Genomic DNA, 20334 nt, shown 5'->3' on the forward strand with positions numbered 1-20334 from the left:
ACAAGACCCTGCGCTGTTCTCTTTGCCCGGCCCTTCCTGGGTTTGCTGCCCGCCCCCGCCCCGCCTCCGCAGAGGGGCGGCACCCCCGCCGATTTCCCTGCTTCTGCGGAGGAGTGGCACACCACCGTCCTGCTCTCTCAGGGGTTGCTCAGATGTTCCTGGTGCATGTTGTCTCTCTCCTCCTTTATAGTCCTCTTCCACCAATCCCAACTCTGCTGCCCACACGCTGAGCACACTGCTCTCCTCCAATCAGAAGCAGGATCAGCTCCTGTAGCTTATCAGTTGAATTGGTGAGGCAGCTGTATAGAAGTTGTTTACTCCTTCTCAGCGCCATATGGTGGGAGATCAGATGCATAGAAGTAGTCTTAGTTCCAGTAATTTAGTCTAGTCTCAGTTGCTCCCCACACTTCATCAAAATATCAATGACAGAAATTAAAAAAAAAAATCCTAATATTCATATGGAATTGCAAAGAACCCAAACAACCAAAGCAATCTTGAGGAAACAGAACAAAGCTGGAGGCATTATGACACCTAACTTCAAAACATACTACAAGGGGCCAACGCTGAAGTGTGGTAGGCTAAGCCTTCGCCTGTGGCACTGGCATCCCATATGGGCACTGGTTCGTGTTCTGGCTGCTCCACTTCCAATCCAGCTCCCTGCTATGGCCTGGGAAAGCAGTAGAGGATGGCCCCTGAACCCACATGGAGACCCGGAAGAAGCTCCTGGCTGCTGGCTTTAGATCAGCCCAGCTCCAGCCATTGTGGCCATTTGGGGAGTGAGCCAGTGGATGGAATGTCTCTCTGTCTTTACCTTTCTGTATGTAACTCTGCTTCTTGAATAAATAAATAAAACATTTTAAAAAAATACTACAAAGCTATAGGAATCAAAACAGCATAGTAGTGGTATAAAAACTGCCACATAGATCAATAGATTGGAATAAAAAATCCAGAAATTAATCCTTGTATGTTTCACAAACTTATTTTTGACAAGGGAGCCTAGAATACACATTAGAGAAAGAAAAGTCTCTTCAATAAATGTTATTGGGAAAACTGGATATTCATACTCATGTAGAAGAATGAAATCAGACTGTTACTTCTCAGCATGTATAAAAGTCAACTAAAAATGGATCAAAGACATAAACTACAGACCTGAAATTGTAAAAACTATAATCCTATAAGGGATTAATATCCAGATAAGGAACTCAAACAATTTAAGAGTAAAAAGCAAGTCTGAATAAAAAGGGCAAATGATCTGTATAGACATTTCTCAAGACAAATGGTCAATTTCACTCATTAGGGAAAGACAAATTAAAGCTACAATGAGATATCATTTAATCCAGTTAGGGCTGGTGCTGGGTTCACTAGGCTAATTCTCCGCCTTGCGGCGCCGGCACAGCGGGTTCTAGTCCTGGTCGGGGCACCGAATTCTGTCCCGGTTGCCCCCCTTCCAGGCCAGCTCTCTGCTGTGGCCCGGGAGTGCAGTGGAGGATGGCCCAAGTGCTTGGGCCCTGCACCCGCATGGGAGACCAGGAGAAGCACCTGGCTCCTGGCTTCGGATCCGAACGGTGCACAGGCCGCAGCGCGCCGGAGGGTGAACCATTGGAGGGTGAACCAACAGCAAAAGGAAGACCTTTCTCTCTGTCTCTCTCTCTCACTGTCCACTCTGCCTGTCAAAAAAAAAAAAAAAAAAAAAAAAAAAAATTCCAGTTAGATTGGCTATTATCCAAAAGACAAAAAGTAACAATTCTGGTGATATGGAGAAAGGGGAACTCTTATACATGGTTAACAGAAATATAAATCAATATAATCATTATGGAAAACAGTATATATTCTTCAAAAAAACCAAAAATTACTTTATGACTCAGCCAGCAAGTCCACTATTGGGTGTATATCACAGGAAAATAAATCAACTTATCAAAGAGATACCTGTACTCCCATGTTTACTGCAGCATTATTCACAACAGCCAACATATGGAACCAGGGTGCCCCATTAACAAATGAATGGATAAAGCAAATGTATGTGTATACAATGGAGTACATTCATAAAAGAACAAGAAAATCCTGCCATTTGTGGCAAAATGGATGGAACTGAAGGATAACAGGTTAAGCAAAATAAGCCAGGTACAAAAAGACAAAATACCACATATTGTGAAAACTAGTAATACCTGATTTATTAATTTTTTGTTTTTTACTATTAAAGATTTGTTTTATTTATTTGAAAGGCAGGGCAACAGAGAGAGGAAGAAACAGAGATCTTCCATCTGCTGGTTTACTTCCCAAATGGTCACAACAGCTCGGCCTGGATGTAGGTCAGGATGAAGCCAGGAGCCAAGAATTCCATCCAGGTCTCTGATGGAACCAGTGCTCGGATATGGATTACCACTGTCACAGGCAATGGCTCAACCCACTGTACCACAACTGAAGCCCAAAATATGATCTTACAGAACAGAGCAGACTAGTGGTTACCAGAGACTTAGAAACGTAGGAGGAGGTATAGAGAGAGGTTAGATAATGGGTACCAAAATATAGTTAGAAAGGAAGAATTATTTCTAGTAGTCTATAGCACAATACAGTAATATAGTCTAGAATAATGTATGTTTCAAAATAACCAGGAGAGTCTAAAGGTTCCCAACATGTACAAATGATAAATGTTTTGAGATACTAATTACTAATTACCTTGATTTGGTCATTATATGTTCTACATATGTATTGATTATCATACTGTGCTTTGTATGTTTAAATATGTAAATCGAAATTAAAAAGTGTGGATTAGCAAAAATTAACAAACATTGTTTATTCACCATCTGAAAAAATTTGCAGAACAGATGAATTACTATTAAATTACAATTAATATTAAATCTAATTATTCCATTAATATCAAAATCTCATGATTCAGTTGCCTTCATAAAAGTCTACAAAAAATTTAAGACATCAAGGAAGAGACGTCACAATAACATCAGGAAAAAAAACCCACGATGTTCGGAAAAGAGATTACAGAAAAAATACACATTGTGGGAAACTAAATGGGACACAGGTGGAGAAAAAGAATCCGAGAATCCAAATGAAACAGAAATTACAAAATTAAACTGTCTTTCTGGTAACAGGAGACTAGATAATTCAGATCAACCCTCACATTGAGAAGTAGACAAGCTGGGCAAAACACTTACTTAAAAACTTCTATTGGATATTGGAAAGCCTCTAAGATGGTGGAGAAAAATCTTAAAAAAAAAAAAAGTTAACAAGTCTAAAACTTGGACATTCTGAACAAAAAAGCAACGGTGGGAAAGAATTTCAACTCATGAAATGATAAAAAAAATTTAGGTGTTCATATTGACATGAATAAATGAATAAGTGGAGGAAAAATGGGAAGTGCTGTTCCTTACAATAAATGTAAAAGAAATGATAGAATTATAAAATGACCATGTGAGCAACCATCAGAGCAATAAACGTGAAGTATAGAGGGATAACTAATTAATCTTAGCTAGCTTTCTCTTGACGTTTAAATAGTCCTTCTTTCATCCTTTTATTTTCAAAGTAAATTGAACCAAAATTCTTTGGTTCAATCTATTTTCTTTTTAAGATTTTATTTACTTGAAAGTCAGAGTTACACAGAGAGAGGAGAGGCAGAGAGAGAGAGAGAGAGGTCTTCCATCCACTGGATCCACTGGTTCACTCCCCAATTTGCCACAATGGCCAGAGCTGTGCTGATAAGAAGCCAAGAGCCAGGAGCTTCTTCCAGGTCTCCCATGTGGCTGTAGGGGCCCAAGGACTTGGGCCATCTTCTACTGCTTTCCCAAGCCACAGCAGAGGGCTGAATCAGAAAAGGAGCAGTCTGGACTAGAACCAGGGCCCACATGGGATGCTGGCGCTCCAGGCCAGGGCGTTAACCCGCTGCGTCACTGCGCCGGCCCCGGTCAATCTCTTATAAGTAGAATGTAGTTACTTTCTTGCTGTTTAAGAATATAGTTGGTGAGTATGTTTGGGCTTACATATCTGCACATTCTATTTGTTCCATCTGTTCCACATGCCTTTTTCTCTCCTGCTTGCTTTTTTTAGATGCAGTTATCATTTCTTTATCCCTATTATTTCTGCTTTAAACTTCATACATGGCCTGTAAATTCCGAACTTCAGTTATTTGAGCACTAGTAATTTTTGTCTTACCTCTATACTAACTGGTCTACCTGTTTTGTCGTTATTGTAAAAGGAAATGTCACATCTCTACATTAAAAAAATCAGTACTAGCTACAAACAGAAAGTAACTGTAATATTAAAAGTTATAACACAAAGGGGCATTTTATACATCACTTTGGGAAACACTTTCATATTTCAAAAGGCTTTGCTATGGTCTAGTCCACACTGCTCTTGATGGTACTACTAGCCATAAATAGCATTTCTATTTATTTAAACAAAAATTTGAAAACTCAGTTTTCAGTCACAGTGGCTACAGTTCAAGTGTTTAATGGTCATTCCAGGTCACTGGGAATTACACTGGGAAGTGCACTTAGAGAACATCATTGCAGGGTGCACACTGTGTTGAGGAGCACTGTTGCTACACTCTAGCAACCCAATACTCTTCATCCCCCAATGCTGAGTCACTCTAGAAGTTCAGCCTCAAAATGTACCAAAGCTTTTTCTTTCTTTCTTTCTTTCTTTCTTTCTTTCTTCTTCTTTTTTTTTTTTTTTTTTTTTAAAGATTTATTTATTTGAAAGCCAGAGTTACAGAGAGAGAAAGAGGCAGAGGCAAAGAGAGGTCTTCCATCTGCTGGTTCACTCTCCAAATGGCCACAATGACTGGCGCTGGATCAGGCCGAGTTCAGGCCTTCGCATATTCCAATCCCTCTGCTTGAAATGCTTTTTCACTGCCTTGTTAGCAGCTTTTCAATTTTTAGGTTTCATCTCCTACATAAAACCTTCTCTGACAATCTGAAACAGTACCCTTCCATTATTATTATTTTTTATGTTAGTCCTTTGGTTTTTCCTTTCAGTACAGTTAGAATTATTTCATTCATGTCTGTTTAATTCCCATCTTTGCCTAAACAACTCCAATTTTATTTCTATCTTACCTTAAAAGAGCTTTAATACAGAAAAAAATGTGCTTAAATAATTCAAAATGACAACGTCCATATAAAATGAATGCCAAGACAACATGACAGAAAACATGAAAGAAAATAGCTCAGTGAAGTTGAGAAACTATGTCATCAGGTCCACATAGAAAGTTATTTCGTAAAATCTTACGTCACTTTTTTTTTTTTTTTGGACAGGCAGAGTGGATAGTGAGAGAGAGAGACAGAGAGAAAGGTCTTCCTTTTGCAGTTGGTTCACCCTCCAATGGCCGCCACGGCTGGCATGCTGCGCCCAGTCCGAAGGCAGGAGCCAGGTGCTTATCCTGGTCTCCCATGCGGGTGCAGGGCCAAAGCACTTGGGCCATCCTCCACTGCACTCCCAGGCCACAGCAGAGAGCTGGCCTGGAAGAGGGGCAACCGGGATAGAATCTGGCACCCCGACCGGGACTAGAACCCGGTGTGCTGGCGCCGCTAGGTGGAAGATTAGCCTATTGAGCCATGGAGCCAGCCTCTTACATCACTTTTTTTTTTTTTTTTTTTTTTTTGACAGGCAGAGTGGACAGTGAGAGAGAGAGACAGAGAGAGAAAGGTCTTCCTTTTGCCGCTGGTTCACCCTCCAATGGCCGCCGCTGCAGCCGGCGCACCGCGCTGATCCTGGCAGGAGCCAGGAGCCAGGTGCTTTTCCTGGTCTCCCATGGGGTGCAGGGCCCAAGCACCTGGGCCATCCTCCACTGCACTCCCTGGCCATAGCAGAGAGCTGGCCTGGAAGAGGGGCAACCGGGACAGAATCCGGCGCCCCAACCGGGACTAGAACCCGGTGTGCCGGCGCCGCAAGGTGGAGGATTAGCCTATTGAGCCACGGCGCCGGCTTCTTACATCACTTTTAAAACGTGCATATTCCTCAAGAATATGCCATTGTATTCAAAACATTCAACTAGAAAGGCCAAGAAAACCAATGAATAACGTAAGTTTATTCTATAGATTTTTAAAGAGAAATAAGGCCAAGTCTGAGTTGAAAATGAAATAAAACTTTTAGAAAGATGGTCTGTAATTTGAGCTAGGGAAGTCAGGGAAGGGGACGTATCCTGAAGGTGGGAGGAGTCCAAATACCTTTCTGCACAGCATGCTGAGCTCCAGGAGCTGGCTCTTCTTTCTGAGGTGTAACGGCGTCAGCAGTAGAGTTACTATACGTGTTCATCTTTACCCAGCTGGACAGTAAGGAACAAAGTGGGAGATTCTGCTGATGTCAGAAATTTTCAAGTTAGAAAGCTGTAAAATCCTACTGTAGTCTTGGAGTAGGACGAGGAAGATAATCTGCAATCACAACTCAGAATAAAAGAAGTGACAGGTTAGATTTTTCAGCATAAGTGAGTAATTGTGTATATTCACAATTCTTTGTGAAGTAAAATGGTAGCTGTTGTCAGTTAATATAATCCTTTACTAAACAGTGAGAATAGCTGCCACAAAGCAATTAAACACTGACTCAGTTATCTAATCATGTGTTAACTCTCCTTTACTTTTTAATTTTTAAAAAATTTTTATTTACATAAATGGAACAAATTTCATGTATTTCATACATACAGTTTTAAGTACATAATGACACTTCCCACCCCACCTCCCTCCCTCCCTCCCACCCTTCCTCCTGCTTCCTTTCTTATTTTTCTTTTAATTTTTATAATAATATATTTTTTTCTCCCTTTGAGAACAAGTTTTATCATTAACTGAAGCAGCACCTAAGGAACAGGCAATGGAGTTGGGCACTTAGGTTTATCTAAAACTTTTAAGACATAAAATTACCCTCCACTTAATACACTAAAACAAAGTAGATCTTTGAGAACAAGTTTTACTATTAACTCTCATAATACAACTCTTTGAGGACAGAGGTCCTGCATGGGAAGTTAGTGCACAGTGACTCCTGTTGTTAATTTAACAATTAACACTCCTATATACGACATCAGTGATCACTTGAGGCTCTTGACATGAGCTGCCTAGGCTATAGAAGCCTTCTGAATCCACACACTCCTTCAATATTTAGCTAAGACCATGAGCAAAGCAGAAGTTCTCTCCTCCGTTCAGAGAAAAGTACCTCCTTTTTTCATGACTTCTTTTCACTGGGGTCTCACCCACCAAGGTCTTTCGAGTAGGACATCTTAAGCCACAGTGTCTTGGCTTTCCATGCCTGAAATGCTAATTCTACTTTGAACTGCACACCTGCTCTTGCCCTTTCTCCACCAGATGCCTCCATAGAGCAGCTAGAATTCAGCTGTGCAATTACGACCACGGACAAACTTGGAGTCCGTCAGTTCTCAGATACAAGACCTTTAACATACTAGCAAATCACTAACAGACTGGATGATATTTTCAAGGAAACTGGTTTAATCAACACTATAATTATGAATTTTTATGGAATATTTAATAAAAAGTCTTTAGAAGAACTTTACAGGTATATGGTTAGAAATACTGAGAATGGTTGAATTAAAAAATGTTATGAGACTTAACAATCTATTTTCACTGGGAGCATAAAGCTCTGAATACTATGATCAAGCGTACAAAGTAACAGTTCTAAGATTTTCTTTTGCAACATAAAGATATTCAAAACTTAAAAGAACAGATTTGAGGCCAGCATTTTGGTGTAGCTGGTAAAGCTGTAGCCTGCAACATCAGCATCCCATACGGGCGCCAGTTCATTATATTGAATGCTCCACTGCCAATGGCCTGAGAAAAGCAACAGAAGATGACCCAAGTGGCTGGGGCCCTGCACCCACGTGCAGACCTGGATGAAGCTCCTGGTTCCTGGCTTCAGTCAGCAGATTGAAGATCTGTCGTTCTCCCTCTCTCTGAACTTTTGACTTTCAAATAAATAAAAACAAATCCTTTTTTTCAAAGACAAGATATTCAATTAAATAGCAGACCTAACTACGAAGTTTTCCTTCTATAAGTGAGTAACTTGTGAACTACTCCTCAAATCGGGACAAAATGGAGGCACTATTATTTTTCTTGTATTCAAATATTCTAGGAGTTAGAAATTCTAGAATTTTAAACCTTTATGCCATAGAGAATATTATTTTCCACTATGATTAGGAAGTGGTTTCCCTAAAGTGAATTCAATCCCAGGACTCAGAAAGAATTCTCTTTTTTTCTTCATTCAAAACATTTAGTAAAGAAAAAGGTCACTGGGAAAATTATTACCTGCCTCCATCCTGTCCATAATTTTCTAATACATGTTTTCAAAGCCATTTGAAACTATGGCCATGCCCTTTGCTAGGTAAGTTTCTCATATAAATTAACTGAATATTAAGTATTTCCTAAAATGAATAGGAACTTTACACCAGTGTCACAAAGGGGTCTTCAAAATGTTCCTTGAAAATCTGCATCATCTTTAAATTCCTTTTTTCCATGAACTTTCTGAAATATCCTTGTATTACCTTTATATAGGGGATACAAAACTACAAGACGGGTAACAAAGGGTTACAGATTTAACAGAAGCCTGTGACAGGCCATCATCAAATTACAATTGAGATTGGTTTCCTTTATTATTGTTCTTATTACTACTGTATACCAAATTCTCTGCAGCTCGCAGTCCATTTCAAGTCCTTCTAAGAATCTACTACATGATTTAGACACGTAGATACAGAGTAAAGCAGGTAAAAGTTTTAAAAAGTAATATTTTACATAGCATAAGCTGGAGACAGTTAAACATAATCAAAGAATGTAACTGGAAAATACGATGGTAGTTTTAAACCTCTGAATACATAGGTTTGTTAACTCTTGGTCTGCTTCAAGTGTAACTAAGCTATGTTTGAAGTACATCTTTGGTGCTTATCATACTATTTATAGCTGTCCAATAATAAGGATAAGGATAGAAGCAGTAAAATATCTGAAGTGCAAAACGTAATGTTGATGACAAATATTTCAGAACATCAGCATTAAAATGAATAAAGAGCAAGTAAATCTAGAACCAGGAAGGGAAGGTACATTTATTAAAAATAAAAATAGTACAGTCTCTGATAACAAACAAACGTTTAGGGTCCAAAGGCATTCAATATATACTGTAACAACGCATACATATTTTAAAAAGCAAAGACTCATGAAATAATATTTTTAGAATTTTCAAAAGGAAAAAGTATCTTGGCTCCCTCCTGCTGGAGATTAGCCTACAGACATACCATGCTGGCCCAGTATTCCCTTTCAAATGTTCTGTACAACATGGTATTGCACAATATGTGCAATTACGGTGATGAATACATTGTTTCTGAATAAAATGCAGTTTTTGTATAGATGATCCAGAACATAAATCAGTGGCTCCATTTCATAAAAAAACATTAATAGGCTGGAAGAGCAGTGACAATCTTTGTCCAAAATCTTCAGTGTTAACACAACATACAGAATAGACCACTAAATCCAGATGCTTTCACATTATTTTTCATAAGTAGCAAGTACTGTGTAAAAATTAATGTAAAATCCCAAGTTAGCCAAAACTAGAGTCTCTAGAGATCAAATTTCTTCCCTCTTTTAGCACGGCTGATAAATCTTCTTTGCCTTTGTCACAACAAAGTTTGTCAAATCAAAGAACTCTGAAAAGTAATGTGCACTGCTGCAGGAGGGTAGTACCAAAAATATACTGAATTTCAGTCTTAAGATACACACAGTTCCTGTTGGATATTGGGCTGTGACAGTTTATTATCTTCAGTCTTTTCGTGTCCTGGGGCATGGCAAGCAGTCTTCCGTTTAAATAATCGAAGACTCAATCGTAATAATTCATTGTCTACCATTGGAGCATTTGTGTAAGCTTGTTTCACAGTACCCTATTGGAAAAAACAAATTAAAACAATGTGTATTTTTAGTTGACAATAGGAAACATCACAAGGCTAACCTCTATCAAAAATATCAAAGTTGTAAGAGTATTTAATTTTGTATGGATATTAAATTAACTTTTTTGCATCTAATTAGGAAATTTGTTCAGATTCAATCAATCTTAGAAGAGAAACTTCACAGGGTACCTAGTAAACAGGAAACCTGTTGCTTAAAGTAGTTATCTTCTCAACAGTACCTGACTGGTAATCAACCAGTTTTAACTTCATCATTTGTACTAGTAAAACAAAACACCATATTTTCGATTTTTGAATGGCAGTACTTTTTCCATGTGATAAAATAAAATCTCTTCTATGAGAGCTAATTCAATCCTATTTTTTTTACTTGACAACTGTTAAATTTTAATGTACAGAAGCATCATTACTTCCTTATTTTTTTTTCTTTTGCAAGCCAAATATTCTACATTTTTTTTTTTTTAAAGATTTATCTATGTATTTGAAAGGTAGCACAACAAAGAGAAAGAAAGAGATTTTCCATCTGTTGGTTCACTTCCCAGATGGCCACATTAGCCAGACTGAAGCCAGGATTCCAGGACCTTCAACTGGTCTTCCACATGGGTGTCATCAGCCAGTACTTGGGCCACCATCTGCTGCTCCTCCAGGCACATTAGCAGGAAATTGTAACAGCTGAGACTTAAACCAGCACTCTGATAGGGGATGCGGCATTGTAAGGGGTGGCTTAACCCGCTGTGCAACACTGGCCCCCATCCCATACTTTTCACTGGTCTGTTCAAGTCTCAAAAAATGTGAGTTCTAGAACTGAATAAATTCTCTAGAAGACAACTGATCATAATAGAACTACTACCTCTTTTGTATTAAAATGTGTATCTCTACTATTGTAACTTAAAGCTACATTAGTATCTTTGAAAGTTACTATACATAAACTTGTGTTAAAAGTTCTCTAATCATGTGATCAATGAAATAAGGGTAATATTTTAATACCTCCAGCATCTTTTTTTTCTTTTCTGGGATATAACATACATAAATAACAGCAGTTCCTTGATCATATCTGCATTCTTTTTAAGAACTGCTTTATTTCCTAGGCTGTGATACAGTAAATAGACTTTTTATGTGTAGTTCTAAGCATTTTATTAAATATAGATTCACATAACCATGGCTACAATCAGGACAGAGAAGTTTGTCATCACTCAAAAAAATTCCCTTTTCTGGTCCATTGTACTCACATCCTCTTCTCTCTTCTAACCCTTGGCAATGACTGGTAAGTTTTCCACTATGTTTTTACCTTCACCAGACTATCAATTAAATAAGTATACAATCTTTTTGAGACTAGTTTCTTTCACTCAGCATAATGTCTTTGATTTTTTTTTGTTACTAACAGTATTAATAATTTGGTTACTTTTTCTTGTTGATAAATGCATTCATATTCCAGTTTATTAGGCAGCTGAAGAACACTGGAGTTGTTTTCAGTTTTTGGAGATTAAGAATACAGCTGCTCTACACATCTGTGCATGGGCTTTTAGATAAGCATTAGTTTTTATTTTCTAAGTTAAATGTCTAGTAAGGAAATTGTTGGGTCATATAGTAAGTATGCATCTTTACTTTAAGAAATAACCAGTTTTCACAGTGGCTCTACTATTTTGCATTCTTACTAGCAATAAATATAGGAGTTTTCATTGGTGTGTATCTTCATAAACATTTGATACTGTTAAGTTTTTTTGTCTGTTGCTTATATTTTAACTATTGAGGTAAATGACAAAAGGCATCTCATTGCAGCTTTAATTTGTATTATGTTAAACATTTTGTTTCATGTACTTATTAGCTGTATCCCTTGGGTGAAATGTCTGTTTAAGTCTTAAAAACTGGGCTGCTGGTTTTCTTACTGCTAAAATTTGAGAGTATTTTTAAATATTTTAGCTACAAGTCCTTTTTCAAAAATGTGATCTGTATGTAGGTATTATGATATAGCAGGTTAAGGCACTGCCTGGAACGCCTGCATCCCACATGGAGGGCCTGAGATAGAATCCCGCCTGTTCCTGATTCAGCTTCCTGGTAATGTGCCTGGAAGACAGCGCAGAAAGCCCAAGTATTTGAGTTTCTGCACCCATGTGGGAGACCTGAATGGAGTTCCCTGTCTCCTGGCTTTGGCTTGGCCCAGTCCTGGATGCAACGGGCGTTTGGGGAGTGAACCAGTAGAAAAACCATATCTGTCTTGCTCTCTGCCTCTCCCTCTCTGTCACTCTGCCTTACAAATGAATCAGTAAATTTAAAAAAAAATGTGAATTTCAAATATTTCTACTATGCCTGTATTTTCATTCCCTTACCAGTATACTTTAGAGAATATGTTTTAAATTTTGACAAAGAACAATTATCTCAAAATGAAAACTTAATTAAAAGAAACAATTTGTATAGCTCCCCACACCAACCCCTTGAGTTGACAGATCGTATCTGTGTGGGTCTACTTCTGGACCCTTTTCTGTTCCACTCATCTGAATTTCTACTCCTTTACTAACACTGTACTATCTTACATACTATAGTTTTGCAGTAAGTCTTGATACTGAGTAGTACAAATCTTCCAACTTTATTCTTCTTTTGTAAAAATTATTTTGGCTTTGCTAGTTCCTTTAGACCTCACACAAATTTTAGATTCAGCTTGTCTATAGAAAAAAAATCCTCTTTAGTTTTTTACTAAAAATTGTGTTAACTCTGCAGATTTATGTGAGGGAGAAGCATAATTTTAACTATATTGAGTCTCCAACTCCATGAATATGATGTCTCAATCTTCAGTTATTTAGGTCCTTGGTTTTTTTCATCACTGTTTTGAGTATCCAACAACTAGATCTTGCAAGATTCTTTTTCTTGTTTCTTTAATACCTAAGTACTTCATTTGTGGGGAAGCTGGAGTATTGCTTCCTAACATTTTAGTATCCAGATGCTCACCGCTGGTATACAAACATACAACTACTTTTTTTATAGGCTGACCTTGTATTTTGTAACTTTGCTAAACTCTTACTAGATCTAGGAATTTTTTGGCAAATTCCTTAAAACCTTTTATGCAGGCAATCATGTCACCTGAGAAGACACACAGTTTTATTTCTTCCATTCCAATCTATATATATGCAATTCCTTTCTCTTGCCTAATCAAACTGGCTAGAAGTTCCAGTATGAGGCTGAATAGGGGCAGTGAGACTGGACATCCTTTCTTGTTCCCAACTTCAGGGACAAAACATTCAAACTTTCATTATTACCTAAGATGTTAGCTGAGGGTCTTATGTACATGTCCTTTGTAAAGACCTCTTCTAATTCTAGCTTGCTAAGAGTTATTACAAAGGAACGTTGAATTTTCTCAAATGCTTTTTCCATCAATTGATATGATCAATATATTTGTCTTTCTTACTTCTGTTAATATGGTTGATTATAATTCTAGCATACTGAGGCATTCCTTTAATCCTAGGCTAAAAATGTATCACTGAACTTGATTTATTAACATTTTTGAGCATTTTTATGCCTAGTTTCATGAGAGATACCAGTTTAAATCTAGTCAGGTGTTTGCAATTCTGGCCTCATAAAATAAGTTGGGAAATGATTCTGCCACTTTAATTTTCTGGAAGAAATAGCAGAGAATTGGTGTTATTTTTTCTTTAAATGTTTTTTTGGTAGATCTTGGCAGTGCAATCACCTGGGACTACAGTTTTATATTTAAAAAATAGAGATGACTCTTCAGGTTGCTCATTACTTACTCATTAAGTTTTGGTAGTCTGTGGTTTTAGAAGAATTTATCTATTTCTTCTAACTTGCCAGCCAAATTCATGTTTATTAAGTTATTCATATCCCCTTATTTTCTTTTTTATTACTTGTGAGATCTGTAATGATATTCCCACAATTTGTGGTTTTTTTTTTTTTTTTTTTTTGGTTAGTCTGATTAGGGAGTTCTCAATTTTATTTATCTCTTCAAGGAACCAGCAGTTGGTGACACTACTTTTCTCTAATGTTTCCCTATTTTTAATTTCATTGATTTCTGCTCTTTATAATTGCCTTCTTTTAGTTTGCACATTTAAAGCTTTTAAGTGTTCTCTTAATATCCTTCACCTATTTCTTGTGATATGGACTATAGTTTCTATATTTAAAAATCATTCTCCTAAACAGACACAATCTCAATGGGTAGGTTGAATGATTTTCCATTTTTTGTCACTTGCTAAGAGTCTAGGGGGCTGGTGCTGTGGTGCAGATTAATCCTCCATCTATGCACCAGCATCCCATCTGGCACAGATTTGAGCCCTGGCTGCTCCTCTTCCAATCCAGCTCTCGGCTATGGCCTGGGAAACCAGTAGAGGAGGGCCCAAGTGCTTAGGCCCCAGCACCTGCGTGGGAGACCTGGAGGAAGCTCCTGGCTCCTGGCATCCAATCGGTCAAGCTCCAGCAGTGAACCAGTGGATGGAAGACCTTTCTCTTTGTCTCTCTCTCACTGTCTGTAACTACCTCTCAAATAAATAATAAAATAAAAACCTCTTAAAAAAAAATCTACCAGTTAGCCCAATGCATGACCCCTTTTTGGACTTTTCTTTTATAACCATATATAACTTAAATGCTTCTATTTGGTTTTCCTAGGATATTTCATGAGGCTGTCTAGCATCTGAAATTACTCTTCTTTAATTGTATCCTTTTTTTTAATGCGTAGCCTCTAAGAGCATTTCTCAGAGGATTTCCTATGTAGTGTGTGTGTGTCCTCTCTTTATTTATTTATTTATTTATTTATTTATTTATTTATTTTTGACAGAGTTATAGACAGTGAGAGACAGACAGAGAGAAAGGTCTTCCTTCTGTTGGTTCATTCCCCTAAAGGCCGCTACGGCCAGTGCTATACCTATCCGAAGCTAAGAGCTGGGTGCTTTCTCCTGGTCTCTCATGTGGGTGCAGGGCCCAAGCACTTGGGCCATCCTCCACTGCCCTCCCGGGCCACAGCAAAGAGCTGGACTGAAAGAGGAGCAACCAGGACTAGTACCCGGCGCCCCAACCGGGACTAGAACCCGGGGTGCCTGCACCGCAGGCAGAGGATTAACCAAGTGAGCCACAGCGCCAGCCTAATTGTGTCTTTTTCCTCTTTTGTGCTGATGTTTTTAACAGAATAATCAGAAAGCTTATGGTACTTTCTTCAGATGGATTGTTTAAGACATTACAATGTGCTATTAAAACTTACTGAATGTTAATGGTCTATGACTTACACTGGAGGATTATAAGGTTCTGAACAATGGTGCTCAATGAGAAATTTTCAAGGTGCTTTTGTTTGCCACAATTTTAAAGGGGCACCATGGTACAATAGAGGAAGAATCAGGGTATTTTATAATCTATTACTGTTAAAAAGGAGGTTAGAATTTTTATGAGATTAGAAATTATACAGTCCTTTTCAACTGAGATTCCTTATATGAACCAAACAGAAAATGATTTGAATGAATATTTTTCAATTTAATAGTCAGGATGGTGATATCTGGAACGATTCTAGATACATAAAAGAGAAGGTGATTCATTATATACATGTTTAGGATACTGGGAGCTTAGTTCTCTCAGAGAAATGTCTAGGTGAGAAAGGATGTAAGGAGAGATGAGTATGTAGGCAACAGAATAAGGAGAAATACAAATGAAATGAGAGAAGCAAAGGAGGATGACCTTAGCAATTTTGTCATCAGTAATTTTGAGCAAGGTAGATTTGGTGGTTATAAACCTAAGACTTGATATTTTTATAAGTCTCCCATGCCTCATAGCCATTTCCATTTTAATCTTTGGAGATGAATTCTTCTTGTTTGTATAAATTTAATCCTCTGCATCTGAGTAGTTTTCATAAATGAAGTATCAGTTACTTCAGCATTGTTATATATCCAAAGACAATTCTGTTTTCTTAATGGCCTCTAGTAAAAAGCTAGTAGGTTAATGTTTTTCTAACCTTTTAGGATCAGTTTTCTTTTTTCTTTTTTTTTTTTTTTATAATGATTAATTTATTTTTTGAGAGGCAGAGTGACACAGAGAGAAGGACAGAGAGAAAGAGATCTTCCACCTGCTGGTTCATTCTCCAGTTCATGTCCTGGTTGCTCTACTTTCGATTCAGTTCCCTGCTAAAATGCCTGGGAAAAGCAGCAGATGATAGCCTAAGTGTTTGGGCCCCTGCCACGCCAGAAGGAGACCTAGATGAAGCTCCCAACTCCTGGCTTCAGTCTGGCCCAGCGCTGGCTATTGTGGCTATCTGTGGAGTAAACCAGCAGATAGACGATCTCCCTCTCTGTAACTCTGCCTTTAAAAATAAATAAACAAATCCCTCAAAAAACTCCACTATCGCCTGGCGCCGTGGCTCACTAGGCTAATCCTCCGCCTGCGGCGCCGGCACACCGGGTTCTAGTCCTGGTCGGGGCGCTGGATTCTGTCCCAGTTGCCCCTCTTCCAGGCCAGCTCTCTGCTGTGGCCAAGGAGTGCAGTGGAGGATGGCCCAAGTGCGTGGGCCCTGCACCCCATGGGAGACCAGGATAAGTACCTGGCTCCTGCCATCGGATCAGCGTGGTGCGCCGGCCGCGGCAGCCATTGGAGGGTGAACCAACGGCAAAGGAAGACCTTTCTCTCTGTCTCTCTCTCTCAATGTCCACTCTGCCTGTCAAAAAAAAAAAAAAAAAAAAAAAAAAAAAAAAAAAAAAAAAAAAAAAAACACTCCACTACCCTCACAACTCCAGAAAATGTTTCTTTTTATATTCAACTTAAATAAATTTCTAATAACGTTTACTTATCTACAGAAGCTTTTCACAAATTAATTTCATAGAAATAGAATATTTTACACATTTTTAAGTGCATGACTTTTTCTAACAAGTAACTGTTATCTAAAACAATTATTCATTAATATGATTGAAATAAGATAAAAATATCACAAACTTTAACAGAACTCTTTTTTTCACATGTGTATAAGACTAGTAAACCAAACTCATAAAAACAGGTAAGGCTGTGATTCTTTAAAGCAATCAAATGGAAAATATGCCATTCACATTATTCACTTCACATGTTTTCCAAGGAAATCACTGTACCTTCTCATTTTTAACCAGCTGCTTGCGGATGGCAGAGTCTCGCCTGAAGCACAGAGCTTTACAGCACGGTCCGAGATTACTAAGGAGACTTGCTCTTTCTTCTTTTCGTAACAATGCAGCCATGTTGAGAGCCCCCAATTCATGTTCAAAGAGATTATCTGCATCTTTCAACAAACATAAGCACACATTAAGTTTTCCTAAAATAGAAGATGTTACCAATGATTCAAGTGAATACTGCATAAAGTCTACACTTTATCAAAGTTAGCAACAATGGTGAAAATTATTTCATATTAAAGGCAATATTTCCTCTGTGAAGGACCTTCACCATTCAGTTATATTATTAGTCTTAAACAAAATTAAGAATTGTGATAGTCATTTTAAATTTGTTTAAGATATAAGAAAAGTAGACTTGGGAAACAGGATTTAGGCATTGATTATGCACTATGACCAAGAAGTAAAGTTCAGGTTGAGAATCACTGAAGTCAGGGGCAGCGTGGCGTACCAGGTCAAGTCACTGCTTACATCGCCAGCATCAGATAGGTGTGCCAGTTTCAAGTCCTGCCTGCTCCACTTCCAATCTAGCTCCCTGCTAATGCACCTGGGAAAACAGCAGAAGATGGCCCAAGTGCTTGGGCCACTACTACCCATGTGGGAGACTTGAATGTAATTTCAGGCTCTTGGCTTTGACCTGGTCCAGCCTTAGCCATTGTGGCCGTTTGAGGAGTGAGCCAGCAGATGGAAGATCCCACTCATTTACCCCTGCTCCTCTCTCCATCTCTCTCTATAACTGCCTTCCAAATTAAAAAAAATCTTAAAAAAAAAAAACCTATCCAAAAAAATAAAAAGAGCATCAAATACTATTTTATTACATATATAATTACAGAAGAAATTTGCCTTGAACATAAGCTCTTCCATGAAAATTGCACTTTAGGACTAACTTTCTTTTTACGGAATCTTTTTTTCTTCTTCTGGTTTTAAAAGGATACAAAATACACACTTGCAAACCTCCTTAGAGAGTACAACATGGCTGAACTTCAAGTCTCTTCATGGTTTTAAATTGATCAGTACCAAAATTACTCCAAAGACAGACTAAATACATACTCAAGAACAAGTAAAATGAAGGAATAAAAAAACTAGAAAAGTTTAGCTCACTAGGACTTAACTATATTGTAATTAGAAAACCTAGAAAAAAATTTCAGTTTTAGTACACAGTTAAGTGTATTGTTTTAAGCCTTAGTTCTTGTTGTTGTGAATTATCCTTAAGAGGCGAGGTATACTCTCTTCACTGATGGAGGACTGGACTAAACCCAATGGAATAGAAAATTCATTATCAATTATTTCATAAATATTTAGTGAATGCCTACTATGTGTCAGGCACTGTTCTAGGCAAGGGCATAATTAGCAATAATAGATAATTAGACACTAGATACAGCAGTAAACAAAACCAAGCCCCATTCCATATGAAACATATTTAACATCATATTATCAATTCTCTACTTCAACTGATTCACTCCCGAGGACCAAGAACTTAATTCAGGTCTCACATGAGTAGGTGGTACAACCACTTGAGCTGTTAACTGTTGCCTCCCAAGTGCACATTGACATGAAGCTGGGGTCAGGAGCAGAACTGGGACTTGAACCCAGGTGCTCCAATATTGGCTGTGGGTCTCCCAAGTGGTCCCTTAACTGCTATGCAAATGCTCGGCTCAAAAAACTCAATTCTTTTAACGAAATTTTTTTATTGTCAGGGACATGACATAAAATTGTTAAATAATGTTGCTTTCACCTTTACTTTACTTTCCTTAATCTTTTATTTTTTTCCATTCTTATAAAACCTGATTTTTCAACTTTTATTTAATAAATATAAATTTCCGAAGTACAACTTTTGAATTATAACAGCTTTTCCCCCCATAACTTCCCTCCCATCCACAGCCATCCCATCTCTCCGCCCTCTCCTATTCCATTCTTCATCAAGATTCATTTTCAATTATCTTTAAATACAGAAGATCAACTTGGTATATATTAAGTAAGGATTTCATAAAACTGCACCCACACAGATACACAAAGTATAAAGTACTGTTTGAGTACTAGTTTTACCGTTAATTCGCATAGTACAACACATTAAGGACAGACGTCCTACATGGGGAGTAGTTGCACAGTGACTCCTGTTGTTGATTTAACAATTGACATTCTTATTTATGACGTCAGTAATCACCCGAGGCTGTTCCAAAGGTATGGAAGCCTCTTGAGTTCACCAACTCCCACCTTATTTAGACAAGGCCATAGTCAAAGTGGAAGGTCTCTCCTCCCTTCAGAGAAAGGTACCTCCTTCTTTGATGACCCGTTCTTTCCACTGGGATCTCACTCACAGAGATACTGAGATATTTCACTTAAGCCTTTTTTTTTTTTTTTTTTTGCCACAGTGTCTTGGCTTTCCATGCCTGAGGAACTCTCGTGGGCTGTTTAAGCCAGATCCAAATGCCTTAAGGGCTGATTCTGAGGCCAGAGTGCTGTTTAGGACATCTGCCATTCTATGAGTCTGCTGTGTATCCCGCTTCCCATGTTGGATCGATCTCTCCTTTTTAATTCTATCAGTTAGTATTAGCAGACACTAGTCTTGTTTATGTGATCTCTTTGACACTTAACCCTATCAGTACGGTCAATTATGAACTTAAACTGATCACTTTGACTTGTAAGATGGCATTGGTACATGCCACCTTGATGGGACTGAATTGGAATCCCCTGGCACATTTCTTTTTTGTTCTACTTAATACCATTGAACTCTTTAATTAACACACAATTATTCCTAGTTGTTTAAATTTAACTGAAAAGTGATCCCTGTTAAATATAAGAGTGGGAATAAGAGAGGGAGGAGATGTACAGTTTGGCACATGCTCACTTGGACTTACTCCTTTTCTTAATCTTAGCACCTACTCTTAACTCTCTGATAACAAAGGTATTAAGCTACAAAATACATTAAGATAGATACCCAATAAAAGAAGCAGAAAAGAAAAACAAATCTATAAACTAAACAAAGTTATTTTGAAATAATTAAAATTGGTTGCAATAAGGTACAAAAGTCAATCTCTTAAAAATATTTCCTAACTAAAAAGTAGCAGTTAGTATTTATTGAGTATTTCTATGTACCAGGAACTAAGTTCTTTTTTTTAAATATTTATTTATTTATTTGAAAGAGTTACACAGAAAGAAGAGAGGTGGAGAAAGAGAGAGAGAGAGAGAGAGAGAGATATCTTCCATCTCTTGGTTTACTCCCCAACTGCCCATTATGGTCAGAGCTGTGCCGATCCAAAGCCATGAGCCAGGAGATTCTTCTGGGTCTCCCACACGGGTGCAGGGCCCAAAGACTTGGGCCATCTTCCACTG

General features: G+C 38.0%; 1 protein-coding gene across 7 annotated transcripts in view; it reads right to left on the bottom strand.

Annotated features, from left to right (window-relative positions):
* Positions 1-9014: 9014 nt before the first annotated feature.
* The window catches only part of ZC3H13 (zinc finger CCCH-type containing 13), a 95147-nt gene continuing 83827 nt past the window's right edge, over positions 9015-20334 (bottom strand). For all 7 annotated transcript variants that reach the window (XM_070048789.1, XM_017343485.3, XM_002712953.5 and 4 more), the window contains 2 exons: positions 16951-17114; positions 9015-9868 (listed from right to left, as the gene is read on the bottom strand). In XM_070048789.1, coding sequence (XP_069904890.1) covers positions 9698-9868; positions 16951-17114 — 335 coding nt within the window. In that variant the 3' untranslated portion in view covers positions 9015-9697. The remainder of the gene's footprint in view (positions 9869-16950; positions 17115-20334) is intronic.

Source organism: Oryctolagus cuniculus, chromosome 9 (assembly GCF_964237555.1).
Source record: "Oryctolagus cuniculus chromosome 9, mOryCun1.1, whole genome shotgun sequence".
Lineage (NCBI taxonomy): Eukaryota > Metazoa > Chordata > Mammalia > Lagomorpha > Leporidae > Oryctolagus > Oryctolagus cuniculus.